This window comes from Phocoena phocoena, chromosome 7 (genome assembly GCF_963924675.1).
Source record: "Phocoena phocoena chromosome 7, mPhoPho1.1, whole genome shotgun sequence".
NCBI classification, from domain to species: domain Eukaryota; kingdom Metazoa; phylum Chordata; class Mammalia; order Artiodactyla; family Phocoenidae; genus Phocoena; species Phocoena phocoena.
Genome location: NC_089225.1, coordinates 103712200 through 103736579, shown reverse-complemented (window position 1 = coordinate 103736579; position 24380 = coordinate 103712200). Strand labels below are relative to the sequence as shown.

The 24380-nt window shown below is 43.0% G+C and overlaps 1 protein-coding gene across 1 annotated transcript in view; it reads left to right on the top strand.

The window, feature by feature from the left end:
- Window positions 1–24380, top strand: part of COL4A4 (collagen type IV alpha 4 chain) — a 131033-nt gene that overhangs the window by 99063 nt on the left and 7590 nt on the right. Inside the window, exons 34-43 of the mRNA XM_065880183.1 lie at window positions 136–210; window positions 4151–4258; window positions 4829–4936; window positions 12654–12725; window positions 13901–14029; window positions 14122–14235; window positions 15423–15578; window positions 17129–17236; window positions 18288–18296; window positions 21034–21159. Coding sequence (XP_065736255.1) covers window positions 136–210; window positions 4151–4258; window positions 4829–4936; window positions 12654–12725; window positions 13901–14029; window positions 14122–14235; window positions 15423–15578; window positions 17129–17236; window positions 18288–18296; window positions 21034–21159 — 1005 coding nt within the window. The remainder of the gene's footprint in view (window positions 1–135; window positions 211–4150; window positions 4259–4828; window positions 4937–12653; window positions 12726–13900; window positions 14030–14121; window positions 14236–15422; window positions 15579–17128; window positions 17237–18287; window positions 18297–21033; window positions 21160–24380) is intronic.

Below are 24380 nucleotides of genomic sequence, written 5' to 3'. Positions count from 1 at the left end.
GCATTGTTTCAAAAATCCTCTCCTGGAACACTGAGGATAGACTATAAAGGGAAGTATCATGAAAGTTATTAAGTCACTTGTATGAGCAAAATTAAACTCTCTTAAATAATGTTATGTGCATTTTATCACTTACAGGATACAAAGGGGAACCTGCAAGTCAGTTTGGCCTACCTGGTCCAAAGGGTGAGCGAGGTAGCCCTGGATATCCAGGTATAGCTACATACTTTTCTTATTAAAACAAAAAAGAGTAAGTTTGGTTTGAAAAATAGTGCCATTACTTGATCTTCCTAGCTGGCAATGGTTGTATCAGTATTATATCCCCCCTTCACTCATTAAGATACCGATCAGAAGGATTATGTATAAACACTGGCCTAGGAGGACACCAGGATTATACACCAGCAACTCACCATCTTTTCTCCACTATGGCTCCCATGACCTAAGATGTTAACAACACACTTCCCTAGGCATGCCCAGATTTTGGCAGGGTCAAAAATGATTATTGCAAGCAATTAAAATTTGGACTGTTTTGCAAATCTATAACTAAAAATGATACATTAACGATAACCACTTTGCTGACTACAGCTGCAGGTTGTCACTCCAGCCCTTTCTTTCCTACTCAGAAAAGCATAGGCGAGGGACTTCCCTGGGGGTCCAGTGGTTAGGACTCTGCACGTCCCTGCAGGGCGCATGGGTTCGATCCCTGGTCAAGGAACTAAGATCCCACAAGCCTCATGGTGTGGCCAAAGAAAAAAGAAAAGCATAGGTGAATGCCCTGAGGAGTACAGTTGCTGAGTTATGATTGAATACCTCATTTACTAAGTATCTGGTTTACTCAAAACCAAACCAAAGAAACCTAAAGTGTCATCATCAACAACAAATCTCAGTCTTTCAAAACAGCACTTCATTTATCAGCAACAATAGATGTGTAATCCCTCAGAACAGATTGTGATGTTCCAGTGAGTTCCTGCTCTCCGGTAGAGGTTGTGGCTCGTTACAGTAGACGACCCACAGCTGACAAAACATATACATGCTTTTACTTAGTAATTCCACGTGTAGGAATATATCTTAAGTCAATAATCAGACAAATGTACAAAGCTCTGTGCACAGGGATATCCACTGCCTGGAAGGAATTTGTTTCTCCACAGATGATTGGTTCAATAAGTGATGCCCAATGTCATTCAGCAGATAGTGGACAGGTTAGAAGCCAGGCTTGTATTTAGATGGGTCCACTGTAAATTAAAATATCTCATATTAATAGTTTTGTGTATTACCTTAAAATTCTCTTTGGCAGTGGCCATGTTTCATTCCATACAACAGAAAGAATATCTGAGAAGAAGTATTATGGGAAATTTTATTTCTTTATTTTTATTTATTTACTTTAAAGAATAAATCAATTTTTAAATTATTTTTAACTTCAGAAATTTTATAGATTTTTTTTTTTTTTTTTTTTGTGGTACGTGGGTCTCTCACTGCTGTGGCCTCTCCCGTTGTGGAGCACAGGCTCCGGACGCACAGGCTCAGTGGCCATGGCTCACGGGCCCAGCCGCTCCGCGGCATGTGGGATCCTTCCGGACCGGGGCACGAACCCGCGTCCCCTGCATCTGCAGGCAGACTCTCAACCACTGCGCCACCAGGGAAGCCCTATAGATTTTGAGTCGTCTTTACACTCTATAAATATCCACAATTCAGTAAATTATGGACACTGGGAAGGAACATTTAAAATAAGGAGAATGAATTAATCTTTGTTTTTATACCATAAGATTGCTAAAATGGAAGTCTAACAGGAAAACAAGCTATTGCACTGGCAAAAACTTCCTTCCCCACTCCCTTTCATACGGGTCCTTTACCTCTGGCATGGTCAAATAGATTTAGATAATATAATATTTTAACTGAAATGTACAGCTTACGTGTACATTTGGAAGGGAAAATAGCTTTGAGGTTAGCATTGTGGAGGCTCATAAAAAGTACCAGAGGGAGGTCTCAGAAAGGAAAATGACTGGTTCAAAGTCAACCTCCTTTACCACTGAGCATATGGTCTTGGGCAAGTTGCTTATCATCTTTGAGCTATTTCCTCACCTGTAAACTGGCCCTATGCATATTACAGGTTGTTCTGAGGATCAAATGAGATTCCTTGAAAGCAATTTATAAACTAAAAATTGCTACACAAATGGAAAGTGTAATTCATCATCGTCAGCAGTCAGCAAAACATGAAGAGATTTTTCCACACTTACTGGTATTTTTATGTAAACCTTTAAGATAGTAAGATTTTATAAGCTAAAAAGAGTCCAAAATGGAAACCTTTGATATTACCTAATATTGTAAGTTAAAAATCATAGAACTGAGTTATTTTATATGTAGGCTTTTTCAAGAAAATTTACCTTGGTGTAATTTCTCTGGTCTCCTGTGGTTGTCACCGTTTAAATGGTTCCCTTTCCCAAATGCCATAGCTTTTGCTTAAAATTTTAAAATTGCATCATATGTTATTCACCAGCACAGAGTTTACCTAAACATGCAATTTCCATTGGCTTGAAAAAAGCTGCATTGAATGTGAACAAGCCTATCAAGAAGGCGTAGATCTGCAGCCTGTCTCAGGGGATTTTATATGATTGTGTTGGGTTCAGTTCTACCTCCCTTTTCTCTATTTCAGAGAGAAAATACAGTACAGCTTAACTCACAGGTTCTGTTCTTAATATAACTGTGATTGGAGAGGCAAGGCTTTAATATTTCAGTTTCTTCATTTGGAGGTGGGAAAAGGCTGCCTTCCCTTTACCACAGGAATATTTTCAGGATGAAGAAAACAATACACAGTGAAGCTCATAGATCTCAAATTTGATGGGGAACAAGTATAGACTAACATAGGCTTGTTTCTCTTGTGTGTTATAATAAATAGTGACTATGACCCCCGTGGGTTTGTAAATACAGAACCATATATTTTATTTGCAGATTCAACTGGTCATTTTCAGCACAGACTATTGGTTTATCCTACAAATATAAATTGTATTGATATTAATTAAAGTCATACATTATAAATAAACATATGGGGAAGTCATCTTCTCTAGTAATCAAAGAAATGTAATTTAAAGGAAGTCTGAAATATCATTTCATCCTTACTAAATTAGCAAGAAAACAAATCAACAAATTAGAAAGTCCTCAGTGAGCACATAAAATGATGGTCTTGGGGCTGTGTGTGGGTGACATGTAGGGCTGTGAGCTGGTAGAGCATTTATCCAAACCATTTGGCAACCTCTGTCAAGAACCAAATGCTGAATGGTCTGTTCTAGAAGACTCAGAACAGTTGGGCCTTTCTCTTCAGCACGTCACTGTCCTGAGAAGGGGACTGTAGTAGGTTTTTTTTAACCTAATAGATGTATCCACCAGATGTAATGTGTGGTTCTGGAATGGGACCTGGTGTGGACTCACTGGCTGTGAAGGACATTGAGGGGACGATTGAGAAAACTCAAATATGGAAGGAGGATTATATGATATGAAGGGTCATTATTAATTTTCTTGGCTGTGATAATGTTACTTTGGCCACATAGGAAAATGTTATTTTTCAGACTTACCTCCTGAAATATTTAGGGATGAAATTCCACGATGTCTGTGATTTACTTGAAAATCCTTGAGCATTTAAAAGTGCATTAAAAAGAACCAAAAATTCTACTCCTAGGAATTTTTCCTGAGGAAATAATTTAATAGGAGAAAAAATTGATTAAAGATGTATAAAGATCATTATGGATAACAGCAAGAGTTAGAAATAACATGGATGGCCAACAGTAGAGAAAATTTGATTAATTAATTTAATTAGGGTTAACTCAATAAGCTATCAGCCGGTTATTTAAAAACAGTAATTAGGAAAACGATATCAAACTTGGAAAATTACTTATGATGCAATGCTAGCTAATTAAAAAATCAGAATATAAAATTGTAGGCCTTATTTGCACATTTGTTATACACATGAAACACTATATTAAATTGGTGGGATTATAGGTGTTTTGTTTTCCATTTTTCCTTAATGTTATCTTTTCAACAGAAAAATTGTACATGTAAAAAAGTAAGAATAGAAAAGAAAGAGCTGAAGTTGGAGGTTTTTAGATTCACCACCTTGAAGAGCAACTACAACTACTCAGATGTTTGGTCCTTTTTTCTTTAGGACATTTGGGAGCACCTGGAGAGCAGGGCTTGCCCGGTGTTCAAGGACCTGGAGGACCACCCGGAAGGCCAGGACCGCCTGGCTCCTCTGGACCAGCGGGGTGTCCAGGTACCTCGAAAGGAGCCTGGAGAGTTCCCGGGCACTCATCTATCTCTTGGTGTAGGGGAAGAAGCTGGCTCTGCCATTTCCCCAACCTGTGACTTTGGACAAGTCACTTAAATGTACTATTCCTCACCTATAAGTTGGAGATAGACCAATATCACTGAGTTGGTCTGGGAGTGAACGAAGACAGTGCCTGTCACGCACCTAGGAAGATACCAGGCACAAAGTGATGGTCTGACAGAGGAAAGCTCCTTTCCAACCTTCCCTCGTGCACCTACCATTCAGGAGGCTGGTTTCCTATTCTCCTTTAGACTTAAGCCAAACAGCACACATTCAACACAACATTTTAACGGCTCCTCCTCTTGCCAATTCAGAATCGTGAGCATTTCAAATCATAATTGGCAACTTTAATCACTCAAGTGTATTTTCTCCTCTTGAGATTAAGTTAGGAGGTCTAGAAAGAAAAAGTAATAAAACAGTATCCCAGTTACCCATAGATTAAGAATATAGATGACCTTCCCATTTCACAAAACTCATATCGTCTGGGTGTCTGCAAAACCTCCCTGTCGTCCTCAGGTAATCCAGGGCTGCCTGGGCTGCAGGGACATCCAGGAGAAATGGGGGATCCTGGGCCAAGAGGCCTCGTGGGGGATCCAGGGGCACCAGGTCTTCCGGGAATAAAAGGTAAGTCAAAAGGAGGCCCGACCCATCAGAAAGCTCCCCCGGTGATGCTCCCACAAGTTCGCAGTGCCTTTCTAGCACCCTAATGACATGCTCTGGGGCCTGGCTCTTTCCAAGGATGCCTGTTGCCGCCTCCTGTTCTTTCTTACTTGGGCAGCGCTTGCCTGGTCTCTTGACCCGCTCTACCAAAATGATGCTGCTGCCCCCTCATTTTTTTTTAACATCTTTATTGGAGTATAATTGTTTTACAATGGTGTGTTGGTTTCTGCTGTATAACAAAGTGAATCAGCTATACATATACGTATATCACCATATCTCCTCCCTCTTGTGTCTCCCTCCCACCCTCCTTATCCCACCCTCTACGTGGACGCAAAGCACCGAGCTGATCTCGCTGTGCTATGCAGCTGCATTTCCCCTATTGTTTTCCATGATGTTCCAGCCTTTTCATTTATTCTTTCCCCAGAGAGTCAAGCTCCTGTTATGTCCTAGATTCTAGGACACAATTAATTGTGTGATACTAGGCACACAGTTTTGAAGAAAATAGACATGGTTCCTGCCTTCACAGAGCTCACAGTTTAGTAGGGGAGACAGATATTAAATGTATTTTTGTCAGTTGTGCAAAGGAAAAGGAAAAGAGTAAGATGCTATGGAGAAAGAGGAATTAATATTTATTATCTTTGTTTGATAGAGAAACATTTTTTTCCTGGTTAAGTTTTTTCCCTTTAAAAGTAGAGTAGACTTGGGCTTCCCTGGTGGTGCAGTGGTTGAGAGTCCGCCTGCCGATGCAGGGGACACGGGTTCGTGCCCCGGTCCGGGAAGATCCCACATGCCGCGGAGCGGCTGGGCCCGTGAGCCATGGCCACTGAGCCTGCGTGTCCGGAGCCTGTGCTCCACAACAGGAGAGGCCACAACAGTGAGAGGCCCGCGTACTGCAAAAAAAAAAAAAAGTATAGTAGACTGGTAATAATATAGGTCTGGTGGGATAGAATAGAATAAAGTAGAATAATTTGTTATTAACAAATATTCATGCCCCTCCATACAGCCCTGGTACTTATTCCTTTTCAGTCCATTTCTTTCATTTTAGAATTTTTTTTTCCCCATGGGTACCTTGTGTATACCTCTAGCATAACACTTACGTTGTATCACATTTGTTTGTTTAGAGGTCTTTTTTAAAAAGCAAGAATCGTTTTTTTAAATTGAAGTATAGTTGATTTACAATGTTTTGTTAGTTTCAGGTGTACAGCAAAGTGATTCAGTTATACATACATATATTTTTTTTCAGATTCTTTTCCCTTATAGGTTATTTAAAAATGTTGATTTTAGTTCCCTGTGCTATATAGCAGGTCCCTGTTGGTTATCTATTTTATATATAGTAGTGTGTATATGTTAATCCCAAACTCCTAATTTATCCCTCCACCCCTTCCCCCTTTGGTAACCACAAGTTTATTTTCTATGTCTGTGTGTCTATTTCTATTTTGAATATAAGTTCATTTGTATCGTTGTTTTTTTTTTTTTAGATTCCACATATAAGCAACAGCATATCATATTTGTCTTTCATTGTCTGGCTTGCTTCACTTAGTATGATAATCTCTAGGTCCATCCTTGTTGCTGCAAATGGCATTATTTCATTCTTTTTTATGGCTGAGTAATAGTCCTCTGTGTATATGTTACCACATCTTCTTTATCCATTCATCTGTCAGTGGACATTTAGGTTGCATTCATGTCTTGGCTATTGTAAATAGTGCTGCAGTGAATGTTGGGGTGCATGTATCTTTTTCGAATTATGGTTTTCTCTGGATATATGCCCAGGAGTGGGATTACAAGATCATATGGTAGCTGTTTTTAGTTTTAAGAACTATTTTTTGTATCCTGGAACCAGTATATTCCTAGTAAGTCTGTTGGTTGGTTATTGTAAGTATTTATTTATTTATAGAACTAAATAAAAATTTAAATATATTTATAAATTTTAAAAAATTTATAAATTTATTTTTATAAATAAATACAATTATTAATTAATGGAAAAATAGAGAATGAACAACTGAACAAGTAGCTATGAGGCTGAGAGTCTGTCCTCACTTCGATCAATAGTTGAAGTGTCCAGCCTTACTTGGTAGATTTCTATAACTGAGACCCCTCTCTCTCCTTCCTCTTTTTTCCTCCCACTTACCTTCTGCTCGTTGGCCATACATACACTAAATTTTGGTCAAATAAAAAGTACTGCCTCTCAGAAGAATTGGAAATCCCTTCTTTTGGGCTTAGTCAGTCTATTGTTTTGCAAATCCAAGTAATGTTTCTCCATGCTCCCACCTCTTCACTCATCAGATAGATTTCAAATAACTCCAGTTGTCCAGCAAGTAGTAGTGTGGTGGTAAGTATTACCTGATGCCTCTGTACAGAGGGAAGCCATTTAGTTTGAAGAGTTGGTATACTTACGAATTTCTATGCAGCCAAATAAGCAGACAGGAAAAGCTCCCACCACAAGATACCTTTGTACTGTCCCCCTTCCTCTTCACTGGCATTTTTAGTAATGTGAAGTATAGTGATTGGTGATAAATTTAGGGTTCCAAGCAAAATAATTTTGTATTTTTAAGAGTTTCACTGGTTCTTGTGGCTGTTTCCTGTCTCTGGCAATCCCTATAGCCCTGGCGGGATATTCTTTGATGCTCTTTTGAGTGTCTGGAGGACAAAATTGATAAAGAACCAAAAGAAAACGTTTTGCATTACTTCTGCTGCATCTCCACTTCTTCCTACCCTCCTAGTTTAGTGAAATGGCAAGGATTTTCAAGTGTCCTGGTGCCATTTTCTGCACTCAGTTTGATTAAAATGACAAGGTTCATGTCGCTATTGTTGATTCTTCCTTCCCTTGAATTAGTTCACATTTATCACATAACTTCAGTATATGTTATTAAAAAACTAATAGCTAATGAATTTGACAGAACAACAAAATTATCTCCAATTACATCATAATTCGATGCTATGAAATAATAAGTTTGTTAAGAAGAGAAGGTGAGAAAATGAATATATCAACCCAAATATTCATACCAGTGCACAGACGGTTGCTGCAGTGATGCTTCCTGACCATGCAGGGACACTGTTTCCCTGCAAACAGCCCAGTGAACAGCACAGTCTTTAAAAAAAAAAACCCACAAAACAGTGAAATACATTCCTAGGAATGAAAACGTCTCCAATATAAATCCATTGTTGCAGTTTATCATGCTGATAGAAAAATGAACCACACTCGGGCAGAAACGCTTTGAACTGAGAAACTAAATATTTGAAGTATGTTCTAAATAAGTCAAAGGGACTGATTATCTTGTTTGAACAAACCAGCTGCTGAACTCAAAGTTGTTTGCTCCACTGGAACAAGCCATATGGACTCTTGAGTCTTGCTTGTGTTCAATCAGATTTAAACTTTAACTTCAACATATGTAAAAATGGCTTGATGCCTAGACTTAAATTTTCCAGTACCTATGCCTCTAAAAGGAAGATGCTCGATTTCCTAGTTAGGCATTCATATAAGAATGTAATAATGGAGGGTTTCCCTGGTGGCGCAGTGGTTAAGAATCTACCTGCCAATGCAGGGGACACGGGTTCGAGCCCTGGTCCGGGAAGATCCCACATGCCACGGAGCAACTAAGCCCGTGTACCACAACTACTGAGCCTGTGCTCTAGAGCCCACGAGCCACAACTACTGAGCCCATGTGCCACAATTACTGAAGCCCGCACGCCTAGAGCCCGTGCTCCGCAGCAATAGAAGCTACCTCAGTGAGAAGCCTGCGCACCACAACGAAGAGTAGCCCCCGCTCACCAGAACTAGAGAAAGCCTGTGTGCAGGAACAAAGACCCAACGCAGCCAAAAATAAATAAATAAATTTATTTTTAAAAAAAGAATGTAATAATGGAAACCTAGAATGATAAGCTTTAGCATGAGAATGTGTAAAGAATGTGGACTGGGTTATTTTGGTGGGTGGCAGGTAAACTATTTCATAAGAAAAAAGCACCTAGAAATGTCTTTTATCAGCATAGAAATGCGGGGCACCTTGCAGCTGTGAAAACCACAGAAATATCCTCCCTCCTTTTCTACAACTAGTGTCCTCCCTCTCCCGCCTCCACAGCACTTACCACTCTTGAGGTAATTGCCTGTTCGTTCTGTCAAGTCAGGGATTGTTTCTCTCTTGCTCTCATTGTCTGGTCAGCTCCTGTCACTAAGTGCATTTGGGGACTGAAACTTCACTGTTAGGGGACCATGTCTTAGGCTCTTGTGTGTCCCCTTGGTAGGCACTCGTGTATTTTCTGAATCAAAAAAGAATTCAATCTTATTTCAGAATCTGTTTTGATACGTTTTCCACTTCGTTCAGCCTTTACCTGTAGTCACAAAGAAAGGTCTCTCTTTCCCTTCGGCTTTCAGGTTAGGGTGACCAGCTGTCCCGTTTTGCCTGGGACGGAGAGGTTGCTCAGGACACAGAACTTCCAGTGCTAGAACTATAAGAAAGTTGCCAGCAGTCAGGGACGAGTTGGTCACCCTAGTAAAAGTGTACACCTGTTAAAGGTCCCTGGGGATAGCGTAGCGTTTTCAGGCTTTAGAACAAAAGAAAACCTCAGAGAGGGAAGCCAGTCACAAAGAGCCACCTGGCTCACATAGATAGAAGCTGCTATTATGATTATAGCTGGGGTGGGAGAGTAGATTCTCCGGCTAGAGGTGGGGCACCCTGGCCTGTGAGTGCAGCAAGAGGCAGCCTTAAATGATGGTTGTTAAGCCCGAGGATGACCAGAGAGGTGAACAGAAAATGCTCATTACCAAGGAATGTGCTTTGTGAGACTAATTGCCTCTCCTCTGCCTGGTATATATTTTATGCATGAACAACTTTTTGATTTAGAGATGGGATGGATAAAAAAGCTTTCAGTAAAAAGGAAAAATTGCCCTTAAAACTCTACCCAGATGTAGCTGCATTCAATTTAGAAAGGTAACATTGCGTCAGATAAGGGTCAGCCAGTTCACAATGACGAGAGGCTGAGGCTGTGACAGTGCAGGACCTGGATGTGTTGATGTGACAATGGAGAGTTGGCAGGAGCTGAGATGTCCCACCCCCAGCCAAGTCCCCAAGCCATCAATCTTGGTGGCTTAAGCTGGAGATCAAAACACAGTGAAATAGCAGAGTCTCAGAAAATGTCTTATCATTTCAGATAGATGGCAATAGGTATCCAGATTTGGCAGATGAAGGTCTGTGTGTTCTTTTGGTGCAAACTTGAAACATTTGCTCATAAATAGGAAAGAGAATTGGAGAATAAGCTCAGCCAGAACTGATAAAAGTGGTTAGGAAATAAGAGCTTTAGGGAAAAAAAGGGTGCATTCCCCACCCCCCACCCCTGCTTTTTCTTTTGGTGCAAGACAATATAGCTTATTCCCACCAATCTAACGTTTAGATTTAAAAAATAGAATAACTCTGTTTCTAGTACTGATAAAAAATAAAATGGAACCAACTAACTGTTCCATCGTCCAGTAAGAAGTCTACAGAAGACTCGCTTTAATGAAGAGATAATAATTAGCACTTGAATTCTTTATATGCAAATGGATAGTACTAACTTCCTCAAATCTTACTCATCTGATAAATCTATCAATGAAAGATGTGACATGCAAATAGAGATTGGAATCCACCCTTCTTTATAGCTTTCTCTCCACCTGTTCAATGCCTCACCCTCCCTGTTCCACACTTGGTCATTCACTGATTCATTCATTCACTCACTCATTCATTCAACAAACATTTATTGAGCACCTACTGTGTGTCAGGAGATATGCTAAGTGGCGGGATAGAACAACTAATAAGACCTGATCTCACACTCAGTTAATTCATCCAAAGTAAACCAGCCACCACAGACAGGATTGTTGTACAGAGTAGGATGGGCCTGGCAGAAGGGCATTGAGGGAACTCTACATAGGTGTCATGGGGGTAGATGAGGGGCACTTCTCTGTGTTCGTCATAAGCTGAGGGTGTGATTATCACAAATTCGAGGGCTGGGACCCTTAACTGAATGAATGATTGGCTGTGTTCTGAGGGGCTTTTAGCCTCAGATGAGAAAGAAAAGTTTCTGGTTGGAAGATCCATTAATGAAATAGGAAGGTTACCAGGCTTGGCCAGGAGCTGAGGAGAAGATTCTTTCTCCCCCATCAATCAGTGGGACGTGGGTGCAGCACTTGGCAGAAGCGCAGCAGTTAGGAGATGTTCTATGTCTGATAGTTATCTGCCTCTTCCCCCCCACCCTTCCCTTTACTTGCTTCCTACAAATCTATATATTTATATATGGCAAATATATATAACGTATTATGTATATGCTATATGTATTATCATATAAATATAGATACAAATACCTAAATATTTATCAATCTATAGATTTATAGGTGTTCGGCTTTCAGTGACAACTTATGTAAAGTCAGATTAGTAGACGGCTCCTTAGAGAACTCTATTGACACCTGACAGAAGGTTCTGAAAGAAGATGCAGGCATCAGCGAGATCCTGTGTAATTACAGAGAATGGAGTTTTCATGATCATCGTGAAATAAATTTACTAGTTGCCAAGAGGCATCAGAGTGGTTCTCTTTGAAAGAAGGGGTGGCAGAGGAACAGCTGCAGCCACACCTGACCTGCAGGCCTGTTCTTTCTGAGTAACACAGTGCTCAAAAAAATCAGTAGGGTGTGTTTTCCCCAGTGTGCCACCGTCCCCACCTGTCCTTAACTGTCTTACTACATTTATCCAGATAGATTCTGAAGAAACTAGGATCTGCAGACCGTGAAGTGTGGGAAGATCCTGGGCCTCGGAGGAAGGAAGAGGGCGTTTGCTCCCAGCTAATCCCTTTCCTTGTCTAGGATCTTTTTTTTTTTTTTTTTTTTGCGGTACGCGGGCCTCTCACTGTTGTGGCCTCTCCCGTTGCGGAGCACAGGCTCCGGACGCGCAGGCTCAGCGGCCATGGCTCACGGGCCCAGCCGCTCCGCGGCATGTGGGATCCTCCCAGACCGGGGCACGATCCCGTGTCCCCTGCATCGGCAGGCGGACTCTCAACCACTGCGCCACCAGGGAAGCCCTAGGATCATTCTATTGTTGTAAAATTGGAGGTCATTTCCTATACCAAGATTCAGTAATTCTAGAGTCTGTCTGATTAGAAAGAGAGAGAAAGAAAGAGCGAGAGGTTCATGATACGGTCATAAACCAACAGCACTGTGTTAAAACCAAAGCAAGTTATGTGATAGGATATATGCCCGGCTGAGGGATGGCGTGGGAGTTTGGAGTTTGGGGTGAGCAGATGTAGGCTATTATATATAGAATGGATAAACCACAAGGTCCTGCTGTATAGCACAGGGAACTATACTCAACATCCTCTGATAAACCAGAATGGAAAAGAATGTAAAAAAAGAATATATATATATATATATAAATATATATATATATATATATATATATATATATATATATATATATATATATATAAAGAAAAGTATGTGTTAAGCCGTCTTAACAGAAAACATCCATCAAATGAACGTATTTAGTGATGACCACTGGCATGGATTCTGCTTTGATAGTGATGTTCGGAAGGTGAGGTCTCCTGGTTCCTGCCTGGAGAATCTGTGGGTCCCCGTCAGCTAACCCTCCCCTGGACTGTGCCTGCAAAGTACAGCCAGAGGATGTACCTTGTGTACTTTGTGTCACAGACCTGTGATGTGTTTCAGGTCCCTCTGGGTCGCCCGGCCTGAACGGCTTGCACGGTTTAAAGGGTCAGAAAGGCAGCAAAGGCACTTCAGGTAAGAGAAAACCCTTTGCAGGAGGCTGAACAGCAGGCAGGGGACCACGAGAGTCTGCTGGTATTTCCTCCCTTCACAAAATTCGGATGCGAAACTAGGACAGTGGTTTAGCTCAGAATCACAATGTTGGAACTGTTTTTAGTGCTGGTGATGACATATAAAAAAGACACTTGAGAAAACCCAATTTAAGCAGGAATGGTTGTTAACAGTGCCTTTTGTTGTTACTGCTTGTGACTGTCTATTAAAAATACTCTGAATAATCGCTTAGGTGGAGCTAGCTTCCAAAATGTTACGAAGAACCAATAAATAGTCGGGATTTGGGGGTATTGTTTTGTTTTATGTATAGTCGTGCCAAGTACAACCACGTGGGTCTAATTAGTACTTCTAGCATCCTTCAATAGCCTGCTGCTAAAACAAATTACCTGAACAAATTGCTCTTATTTTTGATACCACAGATAGGCTAATTATCAAGATCTTAGCTTGTTCCATTATTTGGATAGAATGCACATTGGTTGCATTAGTTTCTCAGGAAAAGAGCTCGCAATCAGACGAGGTAGCTGGAATCAGACATGCAGATTTGGGGGACTGTTGGAAAAGGATTGGATTGCTGTGCTGCGTGGTTTGAATCTGTTGTTGAGGAGGGACAAAACCTTGATACGGTTTGGAAGGTCAAGAAGTAATTTACCTCACGTAGGATTCAGTTAGCGGCTCTTCCGAATAGTCTGGTAAAACGTGTGCCCTCTCCAAGAAACCAGTGAAGTTCTGCCTTTTCATCGTGAAACTGCACATTCCTTCTGTTTATTTGCCGGTTTCCACCTTAAATTTCAAGCCAGTTTATTCACAATCACTTATCGTCGGATCTCATTCGTTTCACTCTTTCCATTGTAGAGGTTGAAGGGTCAGTATTGTCAGTAAGCTGTTGTGTTTTGAAATCTGGGAAATAACCATAAAATAAATCAAAGCTATGCTGGACAAGTGTGACGGGTCATAAGACAGGAGACGGCGACCCAGGAAGGGTGTGCGGCCATCTGGGTCACCGTTACAGCCAATGTTGAGCCTCAGCAGGACCGGCAGCATCCCTGTCACATGACTATTTGGAAGCAGTTCCTTTCCAGGCCCCACAGCAGGGACACACCAGGAGAAGATGCAGTGCTAATGCTGTTTTCCTCGTTTAGGTTCCCATAAAATGGGCCCACCTGGTCCAGTGGGAATGCCCGGGCCAAAAGGCGAGACAGGAGACCCCGGGAGCCCAGGAATTTCTCCTCCAGGACTTTTCGGAGACAAAGGTCCCCCAGGTCCCCCAGGTAAGAAGAAGCATGCTTTTCCCTTCTCTCAGTAACTAAATCCAAGCCTTCCAAATGTAATGAGACTAACAATTGAACATGTCCCTTTTCAGGGAGACCTGGACCGCCTGGTCCTGCAGGTGCCCCAGGAAGAGCTCTTAAGGGTGACATTCCGGACCCGGGTCTGCCTGGAGATCAGGGACCTCCTGGTCCCAGTGGTCCAAGAGGTATGAGAAGAATCATGGCAAAGGATGGTGATGCCCCTTTCCTTAGATGCTGCCAGCTCTGTAGGGATGGAGGAGCAGAGAGTAGCAGCCCCATCGATGTGGCAGATGGAAACAGGGGGAGTGTGGGCAGTGGCGGGCTCCCAGGACCGGTGCTTAGGCCCCTCACACTTCTGTTTCAACTCCATCGGACCACCTCTGACTCAGAGCAAGCCTTTCCCGTTGTCGGCTCGAGGCTGAGCGTGAGGGTGCAGAAGTGACAAGCAGGAAGCCATCGTGTGGGTCTCAGCGTCCGCACAGAGAGCACTGCTTCTGGCCCAGGGTGACAGGACCCAGGCCTGACTCACACACAGGAACACTCTCCTCATGTGCTGCTAACATTACGTGTCGTTCCTCGTGTCACTTCACTGGGACAGACTCTAGCCAGTCAATATTTAACAAAGTAAGACTGGACCAGAGATGGTCAGGGGGTTGGAAAAAGACTGTGGCTCAGTGCAATCTTTTGCCAACTGGCAGGCGATCACATTCCTACTAGCTCACAGAACTCTTCCAGAGAGACAGAAACCTTAAAATCTTCAGCATTTTAGTAAGGGTAGGATAAAATATATAGTTCTCTTTTACACTGCGAAAAATAAAAATGTGCTGAGAAGTTTAGAAGCTAAGTAGGAATTGAATTTGGGCTCAATTCCCATGTGTAGACTCTGGTTTTCAAATAGGATTTTAAATTTAATTGAGCGGATATTCCTTTTTCATCAGCCAGATTTTCTTAAAAGCCTATTATCTCTCTCTCTGTCCACCCATCCATCTACCCACACATTCATCTACCCATCTATCCATTTACCCATCCATCCATCCATCCATCATCCAGCCATCCATCGTGTGAAAGCAGCAGGATGGCAATGCAAAACAAAATCATAAACTGATACTGCCAAAAGGAGTGGCTCTGAAAGGAAGGAAGGCTTTGCTTAGCTCATTTTGTTTAACAGTTACTAACAGACTATTCACACCATTTCTCAACTTGGCCTCCAGTATTAGACATACTGTTTCACCTCTGGTACTACTGACTTAGTTATTCCAATTCCTTGCATCCCTTGCTTGTAAGCCATTAAATTCCTTTCCTTAAGAAGCTCGAAGGCAGCCAGCATGCACATTTGACTGAAAGAATCTTTTTGCCTACTCTCTGTGGTCAGGAATACCCGGGCCTCCAGGGCCCCCTGGGAGGGTTGAACTTCTGAAAGGTGAACCAGGTGACTGTGGTCTGCCGGGGCCTCCAGGTCCCCCAGGCCCACCAGGCCCTCCAGGACGCAAAGGCTTCCCAGGATGTGATGGAAAAGATGGCCAGAAAGGTATGAATGCAAGTAGTTCTTTAAGTAGTACTGGATGACTTTCATTATTTAGCCCTTAAGGATCTGGGGTATGCACCACTATGAGGTATTTCTCATTTCCTGTGGAAATAGTGACTACATTTCCAAAATGTCCTGACTTTCCCAGAGTCCTAAAATTTGGGTAATAGTTGGACAAGTAAGAAGAAGAAACACAAGTTCATCTTTAGCCCCTAATAACATACTTGATAATCTTCTAGACAAGAACTAAACAATAGAAATTTAATGCAAGCTACGTATGTAATTAAAAGATATAGTAGCCACATTTTCAAAGTAAAAAGAAACAAAAGAAATTTTCATACTTTATTTTATTTAACATAATATATTCAAATATTATTTTAACATAAAATCGATATGAGTTATCAAAGGGATAATTAGGTCTGGCTGTATAAGCCTGGTTCTTGTCCCAAATAAGACACTCCTTTCTGCTGCTGAAATCTGGTGTGTATTTTACACTTATGGCACAACACAGCTTGGACTTGCCAGTTTCAAGTGTTCAGTAGCCGCCTGTGGTTAGTGGCTTCTGTATTGGACAGTTCAGTTTTAGACTGCTGACTTTGTCTTTTTATAATCACAAGAGTCTCCATTACTAAATAGTCTCCCACTATTTAAGGCTAAAATATTTATTTTAACTAATTTTTACCTAACTGCTAATGTTTGGGGACCTTAGTTTTTGGTTACGAGAATTTTAGAGAATTATGAGGTTCATAGGACATTTTGTTGAGAAGAGACCAATGAAGCTTATCCACTTTACCTCCCTTATGTCATAAATAAGGAAGCTTGATACCAGAGAAGCAAATGTTGGGCTTCCCCGGTGGCGCGGTGGTTGAGAGTCCGCCTGCCGATGCAGGGGACACGGGTTCGTGCCCCGGTCCGGGAAGATCCCACGTGCCGCGGAGCGGCTGGGCCCGTGAGCCATGGCCGCTGAGCCTGCGCGTCCGGAGCCTGTGTTCCGCAGCGGGAGAGGCCACAACAGCGAGAGGCCCGCGTACCGCAAAAAAAAAAATGCAAGTGGACTTGGGTTGGGATTCCAGGGAGGGCTTCCCTGGCGTGATCTGCACGCTACAGAATGAGGAGCACTTGCTGGACAGGGGGAAGGAACAGTATGTGCGAGGTACTGAGTGGCTGGTGTGGCTGAAACTGAGAGAGTGAGGAAGAGGGGGTGGGAACTCAGGGTCGGTGGTCTCCAGACAGTGGAGCATCTTTCCTTATTTTTCCTTTCCGTCGCGGTCCTTTGACTGTCTCCAGAGAAAGTTCAAGATGACTGGGCTTTTCATTCTAATTTAGTTTTGTCTTGGTCATGGAACAATATTCCTTAGTCCGGTTGATGGGTAGTTATCTGACAGAGGCAGCTCTTCTCGACCTCGCAGGAGAAAGTTGGGGTCTGTTCTGCACTCTAAGGCTGGCTTTGCCCTGCATTTTGCTGGAGCAAACCTCTGAATTCAGTCCATTGAGCTGTCATTATCTTTATATTGCTTCCTTCTAGTGTCCTCCTTTTCATGTGTCTGTTTTAGGACCAATGGGATTCCCGGGGCTGCAGGGGCCACCTGGAACTCCTGGGCCACCTGGAGAGAAGGGTTTACCTGGACCTCCAGGCAGACAGGGGCCCTTGGGTCCTCCAGGTAAGCTTCTAATGCCTAGTCATCTCCACCCAGCAGCCTCCATACAGTGTTTTGTTGAAATAGTTACGATGAGGGTCATCTTTCAGAAGGTAATTATCCTGAAATTACCAGCAAATTCTAATGTTAAGCTTTTTCTGATGAAGATTATGTTTCTCTCAGGCTGCACTGCAAAGTCTCAGGTTTGTTAAACTTATTTATTATCAGAGCAAGTAAGTTTGAAAGTTAGGAGTTGATTTTCCGTGTACTGTTTCTAAGGTAAATACCCATAAATCTGTGTTCCCTCACACAGGAGGCAAAGACTGATTTGATTATTGTATGTGAAGACAGTATATTCAGTTCCTGCCCCCAAATTCCCTCCTATCGATTCTCCTAGATGTTTTATTAAACTTTTCCTGTAAAGTACATTAGTTGCTATGATGATGAAAGGCTATTCGATTTAAGCTCTGTAGACAACAGGTTTTCATCAGAGAGTCAAAATAAGCAAAGAAAGGGTTGGAAGGGCAAACAGACGTGTATTTGAGATTGGCAGAAGTAATACCTTTGAAGATCCTAAATCAATACTATGACAGTATGGTGTCAGTTCAGAATATTTTGCAATCTCGTAAATGAGCACTCTAGTCTAAAGAATAAGTACACTGCTCTGCTTTATGATGGATCACGGAACAACATGATAAAGAACTTATACCATGATTCATCTCTTATTTCCTTTCTGTGCATAATCTACAAAACTTGGCAAATTAATATGGAATTTTCAGAAGCCTTCGAATGGACGGAATTTCTACATACATTAAACTGGGGCATATTTGCCGTAAGAAATCAACTCGAATTTTATATTGTGCAAGGGAGTTTCACTTCAGGACTTTCTAGATATGAAAACTCCATTAATCATAGATGTTCTTGTCAGTAACATTGATGTGGACTTTTTATGTAAATAAGATGCTGTCATTCTACTTGTCATTTCACTTTTGTCCTAATTCACACACTTATAATCTCTTTCTGCCGTATGAAAATCGTTGTGTGGCCTCATGGTTTGGGCTTTGGATCTCTCCAGGTTCCAGAGGTAAGCATTGCTATAAGATGAATAATTTCCTCTAAATCTCATTTGCAGTCATTTCCGTACTTGCCTTTTTCACTGTATGTGTGAGTGCAACTTTGTTGCATCTTTCAGATGGGGTGCTGTAACTATATTGGGTTTTAATGCCTTTGCTTCCTCGTTACAGATATGGTAACCCCATATTAGAGTGCCCCAATGCTGAGCCTCCTTACAGGTTGTCAAGGTGGCATGGAGACTCAGCTTATAGCATTTCAGTTCAGGCACAGAGTACGAGTGCGTTCTCTGTGAAAGGCTACAGTACATACCAACGCAGGCTTCCTTTCTAAATTCTACAATATAAATACAGAGAACGTCCCTAAAATAAGTAGTATCAACAACATGAAAAGCTGGGTCCTTACTACCCAGTAAGGGGCTGTGACGAGCCTTTCCCATCACACCCAAAGTCCACTGTCAAGGAGCAAGTTTCTTTGTGTGTTAAAATGAAAATGCCATTATTCTTTTCAACTAAGTGTTCACTCAATCCTCCACAACGCGAAAGCAACATAGGATTTTGTGTCTGGCACTTTTAAAGAGAATAAAAAGAGTTTCTCAAAAGAAGAAAAGAAAAATCGTGAAAGTGTGCATTTGTTCTTTCCAGGCCTCTGTTATTAACCCTAAGGAACGTTGCCCTGAATACAGACACCGTTTATTATTTTTAGGGCCCTTACAAGAGATACCTCGGCCCCTTTCTTTCAGCTTCTGGTTTGTCAAAAAGTAAAGAAATGCAAAATCAGAAGTTTAAGAAATCCTGCTATTTTAAATGTTTATATTTTGAAATTACTATTGTATATTTAATGAGTTTCACTTCAGTCCTTTTAGTGTCTCTCTGACTGTATATATAAACTCACTGGAATATAACATCAACATCCTAAATGTGAAGTGCCAGCCAAATGCCCGCCCATCCTCCACTAACCTGCTTCCTCCCCTCTACCCTCACTGGTGGATTCCCACCATAATGCACCAGATTATCCAGGGAAAGTAGGAAATACCTACATGCATCTCTCTCAAGTCCCTCAGAGCGAAAAAGCCAAGTTTTACATTAAACTGTATGTACTGTAAAAAGGTCTCTAACTTGGTGTCACTTGTGGTTTCACACAATATTTTCGAGGAGTTTAAATTCCAAACAGCTTATAGGGTTCTAGTTCATCTTTCCACAGGCAGAGTAAGTACCGTGTAGACTACGTTGTCACTGTGGCCAGGTTTTCTAGGATTTCCTCACGGCTTTATCACTGTCCTTAAAATGATTTTGCACATTTGTATGAATTTTAAGAAAACCATAAGTAATCAGTGATGTGTCTTACAATATGTTGCATTTCTTAGAATTCACCACGTAGGTGTTCAGAGTTCTCAGGGAAGGCATTATGGGGTGCAGGTGAAGAGGGCAGTTTTGGAGCCAGGATGTCTTGGATTTTTATCTGGACTGTGCCACGTAGTAGCTTCGTGACCTTAGGTATGTTGCTTATTTACCTGAGCCTGACTTTTCTTCCCTGTAACCTTCTAATGACAGCAGCACACACACACAGGCTGGGTGGGAACATTCAATCATAAAGCACTTAGCACGAGGTCTCATGCGTGATGAAGCATCCAGTAAGTGTTAGCTGTTAGCATTGTGGCTTAGTGTTATTATTTCTTTTTCCTTGTGGAATGTTTGCAGGGTGACCGAATGAAGATTTAGCAAAAAAAAAAAAAACAAACCAAAACACAGTTTTTAGAGCTGTGAATGTGCCCAAGAAGAAAAACAATATTAAACCTTTAGGACAGTGGTTCTCTAAGTGAGATTCCCCATGTCAGCACCGTCAGCTTTACCTGGGCACATGTTAGATATGTAAAATGTTGCCCCGCACCTCCAGACCTACTGACTCAGAAACTCTGGGCTCTAACAAGCCTGACAGATGATTGTGATGTGCTCACGTCAGAACTGCAGCGTGCCGGTGGTGCTTCTTAGCCCTGGCTAATACTGGAATCGTCTGGAGAGTTTAAAAAATCAGTAATGCCTGGGTTCCACCCCCAGAGATTCCTTTTTAATTATCTAGATGGGACGCTGGCAGCGGTATCTTTGAAAAGCTCTGCAGATGGGATTATTGTAAAATCAAGCTTGAGGGCACTGCCCGGGCCACATCCTATACCAATGAAACCAGTATTTCTGGAGTGGGACCCAGAAATCAGTATTTTTATAACTCGCCTGGATAATTCCAATGTGCGCTCAAGGTTGAAAGTCACTGCCTCAGTGCCTCTAGCAGTCCTGAAATTGTCCCCTTGAGTAGCAGACGCTCTGGAAACCCAGGTGGCTGCAGTGTAGACCGATGAATTAGGGTGATGTTAAGCTGGGTATGAGGAGCACACCGGGACCTCTCCCCATGCCACCTGTGGCCAGCTCCCGGTAAGAAATGGCCCAAAGATTGCGAATCCTGTGAAGGTCACCACACGATCGCTGTCACGGCCCATTTTCACTATTTCATACTTCTTTTGCTTTCTCTGAGATCCCATTCACTCACTCATTCAGGCATTCAGTCAGCAGAAAGCATTCTAGAAGTTTTCACAGCGAACAAGACAAAGCCCCATCTTCACAGAGCTGACACTGGATGCTTGAAGGTGCTCGATAACGTTTCAGCGTAGTGTCAGAAGCCCATCCAGCTCGAGACGGCAGAAGGACCTGGTTCCTAAGCATTTGAATCCCTCACACAGGTGGTGATTCTAATTTCAGGTGAACCTGGGCCCCCTGCAGACGTGGATGCTTGCCCCCGAATCCCGGGGCTTCCTGGGGTACCAGGCCCAAGAGGACCAGAAGGAACCATGGGGCTCCCTGGAATGAGAGGCCCCCCAGGACCAGGTATGAGCCTCACGCTGATTGTTACTGGCAGCGTGGATCGCTGAAATGAAGATCTGGGTGTTTGCTACATAGCTTTTTGGTACGGAGCCACAACAACTAGTGGGGATGAAGCAGTGGACACCTCCTTCCCCTCAAACATTTTCTCTGCATCTGTCCAAAGGTTTAATCATGTAGTAACAGGATCGACACATCCCTTCTGTTGTGATGAGGAACGCCTACTTTAATCTTTTACTTGTGGGCAGCTTTTGGGCATGAGTTTTTTTTTTTTTTTTTTTTTTTTGCGGTACGCGGGCCTCTCACTGTTGTGGCCTCTCCCGTTGCGGAGCACAGGCTCTGGACGCGCAGGCTCAGCGGCCATGGCTCACGGGCCCAGCTGCTCCGCGGCATGCGGGATCTTCCCGGACCGGGGCACGAACCCGCGTCCCCTGCATCGGCAGGCGGACTCTTAACCACCGCGCCACCAGGGAAGCCCGGGCATGAGGTTTTGAAACCTCTTAGCACCACAGAGTAGATGCTCTGTGAGTAGTCATTATTCGGTGTTGATTTGACCTTGAATTAAAAACAATTGAATTGGGACCCAGTGGAGCAGAACAGCCTACAGGAAGGGAGAAGGAGGTGTATCACTTGGAAGAGGAAAAGGGAAGAGGGGGAGGGTCACGATAAATTATGGCAAAGATCGCATCATTCATCTAACGGATCTGAGCATTGCTCAGTCATTGTCAGGGTGGCAGGATTCTTATTTAAGTATTTAAACCAAACCATTCCTTTAAAAGGTGCCCTCCCAATGGTTTATTTTCTCTTCATATATCCCCATCTCATTGGGTAATTTACAAAGAGATTAGAGAGTTTGGCTGGTCATCTAGAGATAACTTATCTTTTTAGACCAGTGGCAGTGCCTGTGGTTCTAGATACCAAATTCTAGAAACAAATGTGCAAATTAGCCTAAGAGGCATGAAACCATTCCTCTTCCTGGCTTTCCCACTGCCCAGCTGCAGCTCTGGCTCCTTTTGGTTCAGGGCCAAAGAAATTGGAAGTAAAACTGAATTTTGCACCACCTGTTTTTCCTTGTGTTTCCCCAAACCCAAGTAGCTAAGGACCCAAGAGATGTCCCGGTCCGCTGGAGTCTGCGTAGTTCTTGGGTAGCATCCCGAACAGCTCTGGAGCCTTGTTTATGTTAGTATATGGGGTTCTGTTGTTTGTGTTTGCTGCATTGCATCTGCGTTTGTGCGGTCAGTTAATTGAGTGTGGATGGGAGCAACTTCCTTTAACGGCCCACGGGCGCTGGGAATTGAGAGTAGTTACTTTTTTTTTTTTTTTGGCACTCTTTGCATGAATAAACCCTTAGTCAGTCAATGAACTCATCACTCAACCTTATTTTAAAACCAAGCTGCCTTGTTGTGTATATATCTGCAATATTGAGGGCTGGTCCCATCCCCCCTTTAAAAAATTAACTTTCAAGTAGAAGATGTGGCCTGTAATGGGTTTCTGCAAATTCATTTCAGAGAATACTTCCAGAACCCCTCAACTCTTTTTTTTTTTATATTTATTTATTTTTGGCTGCATTGGGTCTTCACTGCTGCACGCGGGCTTTCTCTAGTTGCAGAGCGTGGGGGCTACTCTTCATTGTGGTGTGTGGGCTTCACATCGCGGTGGCTCCTCTTGTGGTGGAGCACAGGCTCTAGGCGCGTGGGCTTCAGTAGTTGTGGCACGTGGGCTCAGTATTTGTGGCTTGCGGACTCTAGAGCGCAGGCTCAGTAGTTGTGGCGCACGGGCTTAGTTGCTCCGCGGCATGTGGGATCTTCCCAGGCCAGGGCTCAAATCATGTCCCCCTGCACTGGCAGGCGGATTCGTAACCACTGCGCCACCGGAGAAGTCCCCCTCTACTCTTTATATGCAGTACTAGGCGTTGTGGGCAATACAGATGTGAATGAGATGTGGGTCTCACAGCCTCATGGTAGACATAGCTGGCAGATCATAAGTAATTCTAAATAATGGGAAATTATAATTCGTGTTTTGAAGGAGTTTCAAGCAAAAGGCATTAGGAAAACGGGATGGGGAGAGGTGATTCCAGCCTGGAGGATTGTAGGACTTTTAAGACCCCAGCAAGAGCTGACCTTTGAGCAGAGCTTGTAAGGAGAGATTGGACTTGGAGGAACCAGAATTGTCCAACAGGGAGATGGCAGGAGCAAAGCTGGGGCAGGTTGGCCTAATAATCCAGAAACTGAGAACCGGCTACATCTTTGCTGCTCACAGTGTGGTCTGAGGACCAGTGGCAACTGAGGCCACCCTCCAGACCCACCTAATTAGAATCTGCATTTTAACAAGATCCCCAGAATATTTGTGTATACATTCAAGTTTGAGAAACCCTAACTATATTATCTGAATGCTGTCCTCAAAGTAGTCAGCTAAGAGTGATGCCTTCTTGAGTGACTCAGTCCTAGCTCTAGGGTAAAGTCACCTGGAGGGGCTTGAAAAAACACTGATGTCCAGGGCTCATCCCAGACCAGCAAAACTCAGAGGGAGACAGGGCCCGAGCATCAGTGTTTTGAGAAAGCTGCCCGGATGACTGTAGCAGGCAGCCAGGGCTGAGACCCATTGCTTCACCCCAATATCATTAGAGACCAGACAGGTAGTTGGGTTCACTTTGGTGACTTTGGAAAATAACCGAAGACAGTGACAAAGAAAAAAATCAAATGGGCAAATTCTGCACACTTTAACTTAGTAGTTATCTTGGGCACATAAAAGATTCTCTCTGCATAGATTGTGAGCTTCTGAAAGAGGGCTGACTGTCTCTGTGGTCCAGGTGTGATCACCTGTCATCTCGAATTCCTCCTGACTTGGGGTCGGATGGGCTTATCCAGCCGCAGGTGGCCACAGAACGGCCGTCTCTGGCTTCCCATGCCCTCTCCTTACTGATGTCACTGACCCTGCCTGCTGGCAGTGGGGACACCCGAGGCCACCGTTGTGCCACAGAATATGACTGTTATGTTAAAAAAAAAAAAAGTGCACAGTCCTTCCCGGGAAGCATCACCCACTTTCCCCAGCCGTCTAACAGTGTGGGCTGTACTGCTCTGTGGTCCAGCTTCCCTGGAGCTCCTTTTGGCCCCGCTGTGTACCTGCTCCCAACCCACTGCTTTCTATGGGGCCCCCTCTTCTCTGATACAGCCCCCAACCCAGCTCCTGTTGTAAAGAACCCTCTGCCAGCAATGTATTCCTTGGTC